Source organism: Patiria miniata, unplaced genomic scaffold, assembly GCF_015706575.1.
Source record: "Patiria miniata isolate m_02_andy unplaced genomic scaffold, ASM1570657v1 HiC_scaffold_29, whole genome shotgun sequence".
NCBI classification, from domain to species: Eukaryota; Metazoa; Echinodermata; class Asteroidea; order Valvatida; family Asterinidae; genus Patiria; species Patiria miniata.
The window spans coordinates 14,320,998-14,332,158 of NW_024037068.1; the positions used below are offsets into that span (position 1 = coordinate 14,320,998).

Genomic DNA, 11,161 nt, shown 5'->3' on the forward strand with positions numbered 1-11,161 from the left:
CGTTAGCCCAATAGGCCTGGATGTTGTTGATATCTCATTTTTGGAGTGGATTTATACGATGTGAATCATGATATCTATGGAGTGGATTTAACTGTATGTTTGTTTGGCATTTGATTTTCACAGATGCGCATGACTCTTCTCAAGCCAGTGTGGGTAAGTGTTGCATAGTTATTAATAATGTTGTTATCACTTTCTCTGGCTTAATTTTGTTAGGATCTCCGTCTTTTGACTACGTGAGCTCAATAAGGGTGGATCCAAGGGGTGATTGGGGTGGCTAACCACGCCCCCACACCCTCACAGCACTGACCAAAGATAATTAATTAAATAATGAAAACGTCAGCAGACTATATTGAAGATTTTGATTCATTGCTTTAGGCATTAGGTTGAGTGCAACCAAACGCCCCCCCCCCCCCAATATCTCAGCAAACTCACTTTGAAAAATCATGGAACCGCCACTGCTTGCGCGGACAGCTAAGAAATAATGTCAGATAACGATCGTTCTTTTCCGTATAAACAATTTCGGAGAGATGATATGGGAAAATTAAGACAACTTCCAAGATAACTTTTCGGTACAGTCAGATCAGACGTCTTTCACTAAGACATAATCGATTGTGGGGCAACAGAATTATATGATTCTAGATTTTGAAGGCATTATGTATACCCCGACGCACAGACGTACGGGTCCGTACCGATACATCACCACCCCTTGGTCGTTAATTAATTTAACGGCGGTAAAGTCTAAACTTTGTATTATTTTTTTCAACGTTTACGGGTCAAAGTTGACTATAAGAACAGTCAAACTCAACCTCGTCCACATGGCATTGAGCGGAACGCTCACATTAGCTACTACTATCATCCCTAGGTTCAAAGTAGACTGGAAAAGAGGTTGAGTCCAACTATTCATGTTAGTCAACACTCATGTTAGTCAACACGACTGCATTTTAAATTAATTCGGTAGACACCTTGTATAGCTGCATACACCAACGATTAGATTGTAAAGGACCAAAATGGAGGACCGCAAGCGCGATGATTACACGTTAACCGCGTCTTTGCAAGGTATATGACATAATTCTTATATTCTCTTCTTTAATGATCTTTCAACTATTTCGTTGGAAATAGGCTATAGGATCATTTACATTTATTACAAAAGTTGTCTACCGAATTATTAACAAAAAGTTCCCTTTGATTAAAAATTCTGCTGGTACTAAAACACCCCGTGAAATTATTCTGTCTGGCTTGCTGTGATTTAGAAGAAATCAAGTGATGTATGTGATGTCCAACGATCAGTCCATTGACTGATTTTTGGAAATAAAGAGTGCTAGTTGGCAAAAATGATGTAATGCATGTTTTTTCCCCCAACTGTATTCTCAGAAAGTGTAATACCCACTGAGCTGAAAGTTTAACAGATTAGTTTTTGCAACATTCCTCTTTGAAATTTGAATGGTGTTATTATCGGAAACGAAAACAAAAACGCACAAAAAGCAAAACTGTTATCATCAAATAAATATAGTACAGAGCAATGACTCCCATGAGCTTTGTGTTTAATTATATACGGACACGTTCATGACTAGATAAGTTATTTGAATGAGCCTCATAGCAATCACTGCATTATAATTATGCGGTGCAGAAGAAAATCTCAAGGAGCACTCAGTGTTTTAGGCCTAATACAGTCCGATACAAGGTGATAAAGTGGTTGCAGAAATTGACCGCTCATGTACATTAAATATGGTTCATGTTAACCCTAAGGCCAAAAAAAAGAGTCTCCGGTTTGTGGTATGCGCGCGCGTCGCCGTAGCCATGCGTGTCGGCAAAATTAAAGAGGTTTTTTTCAATGTAAGATGGTGTTGCAAAACCGCCAAACTCACTGGTTTGACTGGAATCCTGCTGCTGCACAATTTTCACGCGTTTTTTTTTTTAGATGGGATACGATCGAGTGTAAGCTTTATGTGGCCTCTCTGGGCTCCAATACATTTTGTACTAAACTTAGTCGGGCACCATTTGCAGTCATCAGCCGACATTTGAAGGAAAAACAAGTACAAAAAAAGCCGCGTCGCTGCATCACTTTGGGGGCAAGCTCCATACTAGAAACCGGAGACTTTTTTGGCCTATTAACTCCCTGGGCATTTTTGCTAAGATGCAACCTCAATCCTGTCTCCATACCACTGCCTATATCCTGCAAACTCCTCCAACAATCACTGTCAATATGTTGAGGCAGAGCCATGACATCCAGGATCAGTACGGAGGATGTCAAGTATAATCTTGGCCTACATTCGGCTCGGCTGAGCATAAACAACACAATGTCCGGCTAAATACCTTGATACAGTGCATACTCCAAAATCAGCCGCACACTGTTGCCCTATAGCCTCAATCCCTGCCAAATCATAAATTATACCTTAGGGAGACACCGGACATCAGAGAGACATTTCAACGTCTCCCTTATGTCACAAGTCCTCATTAGAGGCAAAAGTTTGGTGTCGGAAATAGGCTAGATCGGTTGCTCGTGGTCCAAAACATATAATTATACCAAAAGTCACGGAGGTCATTTGGGGTTAGGTGTCATTACAGTTTGGGTATAAATGTCTCCCTAATTAATAGGTACCATTTCCCGTATTAATGACTTACTGAGTCATTATTGAGTGTTTTACTACATGTTTTGAACCCGTGTTTGCTGACACGACTGACCATCGCTTGGTTTCTTTTGTGAACAGTTTTATTCCAAGTTCTCCTGGAAGCAACCTGTCAAACGACGTGCCCCGCCGAGCAACTAAGCGTCCTGGCCTGGCCCGAGTCCGACTCCGGACGGAATGTCTCCGTACAGTGCGCCCCTGGCGAGCCAGGTAAGGATAAACCCATCACTGTAGTCAGGTTACAAGACTTAATTGGCCCAATAGACTGCAATGACAGATGCTCTGTTTCTCAGCAAGCCATAATTGTCATCAACCTTTAATGTAAACAGCAAATGGTATACATAACCACTTAAAGACATGTTTGAGTTTTTGCCAAGAAAACAATTAGCATGCAGAAAAGGACTAAGTCAAGACCAACAAAATAACCACTGACGACATTTAAAAGGTGCACAGTCATTCAAAACAACTGGTGAACTTTAATACGGTGTAGGCCTACAGCCGGTACCTTTCGAATTAAGAGTTCAAGTTGCGGTGAAACATCGCTAAACTGGTGCCCCTTTTTCCCAACGTGACTCATGTTCACAAACTCAAGGCTGAAATGGCATAGAGGGTAGCACGAAAATGAGCGAGGATTTCAGTTACTTTGACAAGTTTCAAGGCTGCCCCAACGAATACTTTCTAATCATGAGAGAAATGTAAACACTGCGGATGTTGATAAAGATTGGAATCAGTTTGTTTTCTCTTGTGAAATAAGAAAGGTTGACAAGAAAGATTGAAAATGACTATCAATATATAGGCTCCTGAAGTCATATCCAAACTCCACAATATCATCTTCATCAATATCAGAATCGTCTTCAACACCAGAATCGTCTTCAACACCTTAAAATGTTAATACTAGTTCGTGGCATAAGAACATCGGACGATATGTATTGACACTTCATGAGGTATTGATGAGTTGGGGGGGGGGGGTGTTGAAACACTGTATGCTCAAGTGATAACGCTTCCCCTTCACCGACATAGTACATGCTTTATTACAAAAGTATATCAGGGTTTGTTTTAGTGAAGAATTTTAATATGAACACTCGCGCTCATCAGGTTTTTTTTTGTCGATAAGACATGCACGTGGGGAAGTCTTGCATTCCGGGAATCATTTTATGATAGTGTGAATGACGTTACTGAATTTCTTTGTGAAAATTGTTGTGGATAACAATGTAAGTTTAGATTTGTCTTACCCTTGCAACAGCGAGGTGCTGTTTTGAGGAAGACCTCGTGTGAGTAGTGAAACAAAGACCTTTGAAAAAGTTATGTTCTATAAATCCTTGTCCGCGGTTGGGAAGCGGGTGGCACTTGGTGATTGCTTTGTAAAAAAACTGAATAACGAGAATAGGAATAGAAGTATTATTTTTCAGTAATGCCTGTAAGAATACATATAATGTAGCTCCTAAGGAAGTGGCAACATGAAATTTATTTTATTAAAAGCCAGTCATAAAAATATAACTTCTATTACACATGACTTGTTTTTGTTTCTTTAACACATTATTCCGCTCGCCTGGAAGCATTTCTTTGCTGTGCCACATTATGCTAAATCATGTACAAAAGCTAATCTGTCTTGCATGTAAAGTTACACATGCAAAGTGACACATTGTCCCGCTAGGGTTTTGTGATCTATAGCTACTAAAATGGAAGATTAATCCATCAAAAGAACTTGGGCAATTAGTTTCAAACTGACGTTATAAAATAAACATATCTAACATGCAACAGTGACATTATGAAGAAACTCACAAAAGACTGTCTTAAGTTTTTTAAGCACAAATATCTTGAGCGTTTTTTTTTTAATTCGCGTTACAGATATACACGTAGTTTTGTAAGTTGTTTGTACCGGTGCACTTTTTCCCATATGTATAAGCAATCATGGTGACAAAGTAAAGTCGAAAATGTCATAGTTCTAAGGTAAAGCATTGACATAAGCGGACCGATTAACACATTATACCGCTCGCCGGGAAGCATTAAATTGCTGCCATGTTATATGAAATAATGCACAAAAGCTATTTTGTCTTGCATTTAAAAAAACATTATGCAAAGTGACACACTTCCCCGCTTGGCTATAGTGGTACATGTGCGTAGCCTAGCTACTTAAAATTGAAGGTTAACCTATCAAGAACTTGGCTAGTTTGTTTCAAACTGAAGCTTTCGAATAAACACATCTAACATGCATCAATAAAATGTTGAAGAAATGCACACAAGTGTGTTAACTTTCATTTAACATTATTAATATTCTAGAACACTTTTAAAAAATTCGCTTTGGAGTTACAATTTTACAAGTTGTTTATACGAATTCTTCCGTAGTACATTTTGAATATATTATCCAAACATTGTTAAAAGGACCTTTTGGCTAATTAATTCGGGCACTATTTTATGATCCTCGTTTCCACTTTGATAGTATGTTGGACACGTTAAATCCCGATGCATGACCCTTTACACCACGTTTATTGGTGTTGGGATGAATGTTAGAGTTGCCATGGGTTTATTGCATTGATTGGTTCAGAAAACCAGAGAAGTAGGTATAAGGACCGCCATGGATACTTGTTCCACGACTACTCGAATTCACGATGCGAACCGTATCCCCGCTGGCCATAACGAGGACCACTGAATTACTGGACTGGTGGTAGTAGCCTGGATGATTGTCAAGAACATAAAAGATGACTTGTCCGTTCATTTCCAGCCTTGCCTCTGGCCTCGGTCCTGAAGTATTACGACCCATGATGGTCACGCTGAAGAAATAAACACCTGCTATGTTGCAGGTGAAGACTCCAGTTTGCTGACTGTACGCGTCTCCGATGTTAGTGCGAACGTTGTCAAAGACGACCACATCGCCACTATTTCCTGTGAAATGACTGTTCATGCGAGCGCTGAAAGCAACGACAGAGGGCGGTGCTGGGGTCACGTAGGTCGAGTCTCCAGGCTGACCATTTCCTCCCTTCTCCCCCTTCTCTCCGCTAGGACCGGCCGGCCCAAGCTTACCCGGCTGACCAACGAGTCCCTGAACCCCCGGCTCTCCTTGCTCCCCCTTCTGACCGTGATCGCCCATGTCTCCCTTGGGTCCAGGTAGACCCGAGCCAGGCTCACCTTTTTGACCTATTGACCCCTGGAGGCCGTTATTACCGGGTACACCTGGAATCCCAGGCAGGCCAGCTGGTCCCGCGGGACCCTGGAAGCAAGTGCTGCCACACGATCCTTTAGGAGGACATGCCGCTGACATCTCGGAATCACTGGGTTGTGCAACTGCAAGGCAGGGACGATAGACGGCCCACAATAGCAGAAACGCAGGCAAGAGTAGGGCGGCAAATCTCACGTTCACCTGTGCGTTGAAATAAAGAAACATACATGTACCAAATTTTACCAAAGAGATCAAATGTTCATTTGGAACCTTAGGATTAGTCTTCATTAAGAAAAAATATAAGAAATAAACATGAATATAGGATAAACTGTAAAGAAAGGGAATAGATGAAAGATGTCGATTCTGGGTTAGGGTGTCGATCTTAGACGGTTATGAAAAAAACTGTGTAACGTCAGGGGAAAATCACGTCTGGCTATTTCGGAATGTTTGAGTTGATCTATATTCGTATAATTATTAACTTGCATGACCCACAAATGCCGTTAATGATGCATTATATTCACATGATGAACAACCGTTCGGTTCATAATTCACGGTGTCTATAAGTGTTTTATTGTTGTATCGGTGTTGACTGTTTTTCACAAGCTTACCTGTAATTCCATTACGGCGTTCCAATCAATACTGCGCTCAAAAATCTCGGGTCTCGAACAAGAATTGCTGGTTTCAAAACGCTACACGTTCAGCTGATAGTGATATTAGATAATTAACGCAACAAACGATTGGATTTAGGACTTGATAGCGATTGATTGCCACGGAACCAACTGAATAGCACGAAGAGATACACGGCTTAAAAACCCAAGAACCTGGTCACCGAAAATGATGCCCAAAATACTACTGACCAATGGCAACATGAAAAAATTATATCATCCAACAGAATAAGCGTTACTATCCAAACTACCGACCAATGAAATCCCAACTAAATGGCGTCACTGCCTACGCCTCATTCTAAGCCCATGCTAAATACACGGACGGTTGAAAGTTCATCCCCTTGCGGTTTCAACCAATAATGGTTTCACATCACGTGATAGTGCAATCTGGTGTATTGCATGCTTTTTCAGGCCCCGTTGGGTGTGTAGTTTCGTGAAGTCCTGATCGAGTTTCAAGTTTCAGAAAAATATTTTGCTGAGCTTTGTAACATTGTCTTTAGCATCCCAATGAAGGGCGTGTCGGGGTGTTTAAACCACCATATTTTTCGCCTCTCTCTTTGATAAATTGTTGACAAAATCGCAGAAACAAAAATGTTCCAAGCTGTCTTCTGACAAGACATATCACACACAAAAATGAGGGCCGCAAGTGTCGAATCAAGCAGAGTAACATGTTGCATGAATGTGTCATGGATTTTTAAAATATTGTTGGGTCTGCACGTTATTAGTTTACACACATGTGTCTTCTTCGGGCTGTCGTATAGCACGGTTAAAAAACCAAGTGTAAGTGGAAGTTGATTTCAAGGAAAAGGTAATGACAAATAATAACTATGATAAAAATGTGTTTTCAGATGTGATAAAGCCAGGCCAGTTAAAGCACTAAAGTAAGGGACTAAGTATTGCCAGTTTATTTGCAATCTTTTATTTGCTAGGAGGATACGGGACAGCCCTTGAAAACTCCCAAAAGCCCCCCCCCCCCCCAAAAAAAAAACCGCAGCAAACGATCGAGCTGAGGTCTGGAACACCGTTGACCCTCAAATCACTTTAAAGACCAAATGAAACAAGACGTTCAACTCAAGGGAGGGACCCTGGAATTTCTGAAATAACTCTAATGACAGATTTGCTGATTCAGTGCCAGAAAGCCAAGTCCTCCACCTTTATTGTTGACAGCAGATAGCATACATAACGACTCGAGCAGAGTTTGAGCCCTTGCCAATAAAAACCAAAGCCAACATGCAGAAAAGGCTTTGATGAAGGTTTACAAAATTTCCATTAACCAAATAAAAATGATGCATAATCTTTATAAACAACTGTTCAAGTTTAATACCTTGTAGAGCAGCTAGGCAACTTCCGATTCTAAGAGTTACAGTTTTAGACATTGCTAGACTGGTGCACTGTTTCCCATAGGTATAAGCAATCATGGTGACAAAGTAAAGTCGAAAATGTTATAGAAGGTAGCATTGAAATAAGCGGACCGATTAACACATTATACCGCTCGCCGGGAAGCATTAAATTGCTGCCATGTTATATGAAATAATGTACAAAAGCTATTTTGTCTTGCACTTAAAAAAACATTATGCAAAGTGACACACTTCCCTGCTTGGTTATAGGGGTACATGTGCATAGCTACTTAAAATTGAAGGTTAACCTATCGAGAACTTGGCTAGTTTGTTTCAAACTGAAGCTTTCAAATAAACACATCTAACATGCATCAATAAAATGTTGAAGAAGCGCACACAAGTGTTAACTTTTATTTAACATTATTAATATTCTATAATCTAAAACGCTTTTTAAAAATTCGCTTAGCAGTTAAAATTTCACAAATTGTTATACGAATTCTTCCGCAGTACCTTTTGAATATCTTATCCAAACATTGTTAAAAGGGTCTTTCGGCTAATTAATGTGGACATTATTTTATGATCCTCGTTTCCCCTTTGATAGTATGTTGGAAAACGTTAAGTCCCGATGCACGACCCTTTACATCACGTTTATTGGTGTTGGGATGAATGCTTGAGTTGCCATGGGTTTATTGCATTGTTTGAATAAGAAAACCAGAGAAGTAGTTATAATGACCGCCATGGATACTTTGTCCACTACTCCAATTCACGATGCGAACCGTATCCCCACTGGCCATAACGAGGACCACTGAATTACTGGACTGGTGGTGGTAGCCTCGATGACTGTCAAAAACATAAAAGATTTCCAGTCCGTTCATTTCCAGCATTGCATATGGCCTCGGTCCTGAGGTATTATGGCCCATGATGGTCACGCTGAAGAAATAAACCCCAGCGGTGAGGCAGGTGAAGACTCCGGTTCCCGAATCGTACGCGTCTCCGATGTTCGTTTGGATATTGTCAAACACAACCACATCGCCATAATTTCTTGTAAAAGAGTCACTCAGGCTAGCGCTGAAAGCGACGACAGAGGGCGGTGCTGGGGTCACGTAGGTCGATTCTCCAGGTTGACCCTTTCCTCCCTTCTCCCCCTTCTCTCCGCTAGGACCGGCCGGCCCAAGCTTCCCTGGCTGACCAACGAGTCCCTGAACCCCCGGCTCTCCTTGCTCCCCCTTCTGACCGTGATCGCCAATGTCTCCCTTGGGTCCAGGTAGACCCGAGCCTGGTTCACCTTTTTGACCTATTGACCCCTGGAGGCCGTTATTACCGGGCACACCTGGAATCCCAGACAGGCCAGCTGGTCCCGCGGGACCCTGGAAGCAAGCGCTGCAACACGATCCTTTAGGAGGACATGCCGCTGACATCTCGGAATCACTGGGTTGTGTAATTGCAAGGCAGGGACGATAGAAGGCCCACAATAGCAGAGACGCGGGCAGGAGTAGGGTGGCAAATCTCACGTTCACCTGTGCGTTGTGATAAGAAAAATGCATGTACCAAATTAACTGGATATATCAAATATACACTTGGAACGTTAGGATAAGTCTAAATTAAGTAAACAATGTAAGAAATAAACTAATGAATATCAACTGTATAGAAACGGAAAAGATAAAAGGTCGATCCTGAGATCTGTTGTCGATTTTAGACGACTTTGAAAAATACACCTTATATTACGTCAGCGAAAATCACGTCTGGCGATTTCCGAGTGTATGAGTTAATCCTCACTCGTATAAATTTTGGCCGGTTAAGTCATATGACCTACAAATGCCCCCAAAACTGCATTATGTTCATTGATGAACAGTCGCTCGGTTCGGATGTCATTTTGCATGTTTTTGTTAAGGTTTCATGCACACAAACAGGGGTGGATCCAGGAATTTGTGCATGGGTAGGGGGGGAACCAGCAAAATGATGTTGAAATGTAGACAGGTTTTTTTCGCTGGACACTTGGCCTCCGTAAAATCAATAGGTGTGTGGAGGTGGGGAGGGGGAGGGGGGAGGGGGGCTCGTACCAGACTTTCAATTGGGGCGCTGCTCTATTCCGACGATCGTTCACACTATATTACAAAATAATGTACAAATGCCCCTGTAATCCAGCTGGCTCTGTCCATATGTTGTGCACAGACGTATATTATTACCAGTATAATTATTTGGGGGTTTCTGAGCAGGAAGGAGGGGGTTTTTCACATTATTTTTAGTGAATTTTAAAAAAATGAGTCAGTTAGGGGCATGTGATTTTGACCCCCAAAAAATCTGCTCTGGATCCGCGCCCGAGGAAGTAGCCTAAAAACAACCGTATATTTCACGGTGTCTATTAGTTCTCTATTGTTATATAGGTGTTATTTTTTTTCACAAGCTTACCTTTAATTCCATTACGACGTTCCAATCAATACTGCGCTCCAAAATCTCGGGTATCAGACAAGAATTGCAGGTTTCAAAACGGTGCACGTTCTGATTGTGATCAGAGACAAATAACGCAACGAACGATTGGATTTGGGACTTGATAGCGATTGATTTCCACGGAACCAACTGAATAGCACGAAGAGATACACAGCTTAAAAACCCCAAGAACCTGGTCACCGAAAATGGTGCCCAAAATACAACTAACCAATGACATTATCAACAAATGACATCATCCAACATAATTAGCGTAGCTATCCAAACTACCGACCAATGATATCCCAACTAAATGACGTCACTGACTACGCCTCATTCTAAGCCCATACTAAATACTCGGATGGTTGAAAGTTCACCCCCTTGCGGTTTCAACCAATCACATGCAGGGTTTCACATCACGTGATAGTGCAATCTGGAGTAATGCTTTCTTTCAGGCACCGTTGGGTGTACAGTTTCTTGAAGTCCTGATTTGCAAGTTGTTAAAATATACCTTTGCTGAGGTATTGTCTTCAGCAACCCAACAAAGGGACGGATCGGGTGTACCACCGTATAATTTTTTTATCCCCTGTCTCTGGTGAAGTCTTGAAATAATCTCAGAAATAAACAAACTTCTACAAATTGGTATAGGACAACTTACTGATAGTTGTCCTGCTGACTGACAGGACAACAAACAAAAGATTGAGTGCCTGCCGTGTCGAATCATACAGGGTAGAAAGTAATTTGTTCCTCATTTTCGAAAGTTCTGAGGAATTGCACGTAGATGAGTTATGCTTGTCCTATTCAAACAGTGGTATAGCACGGTAAAATACAAGACTACAGTGAATGACAGTTTCAGGGAAAAATAGATAAAGAAAATACAGTAATAACATTGCATTAAACAAAAACGTATTGATACAAATACGTAACGTTTTAGCTGTCATTTGAGTTGTT

General features: G+C 41.3%; 3 protein-coding genes across 3 annotated transcripts in view; 1 reads left to right on the top strand and 2 right to left on the bottom strand.

The window, feature by feature from the left end:
* The first annotated feature begins 7 nt into the window (after window positions 1-7).
* LOC119735548 (adhesion G protein-coupled receptor L3-like) overlaps window positions 8-11,161 on the top strand; it is a 52,533-nt gene continuing 41,379 nt past the window's right edge. Inside the window, exons 1-2 of the mRNA XM_038209283.1 lie at window positions 8-153; window positions 2,709-2,837. Coding sequence (XP_038065211.1) covers window positions 96-153; window positions 2,709-2,837 — 187 coding nt within the window. The 5' untranslated portion in view covers window positions 8-95. The remainder of the gene's footprint in view (window positions 154-2,708; window positions 2,838-11,161) is intronic.
* Window positions 4,600-6,622, bottom strand: LOC119735544 (collagen alpha-1(VIII) chain-like). Its single transcript, XM_038209279.1, has 2 exons — window positions 6,393-6,622; window positions 4,600-5,985 (listed from the first exon to the last, which is right to left on the bottom strand). The coding sequence occupies exons 1-2, from the start codon at window positions 6,402-6,404 to the stop codon at window positions 5,152-5,154; spliced, it is 846 nt and encodes a 281-aa protein (XP_038065207.1). The 5' UTR covers window positions 6,405-6,622; the 3' UTR covers window positions 4,600-5,151.
* LOC119735547 (pulmonary surfactant-associated protein D-like) lies at window positions 8,658-9,292 on the bottom strand. Its single transcript, XM_038209282.1, is given in 2 exon segments — window positions 8,658-8,807; window positions 8,809-9,292. Coding segments are annotated over 2 exon segments (492 nt in total). The 5' UTR covers window positions 9,205-9,292; the 3' UTR covers window positions 8,658-8,711.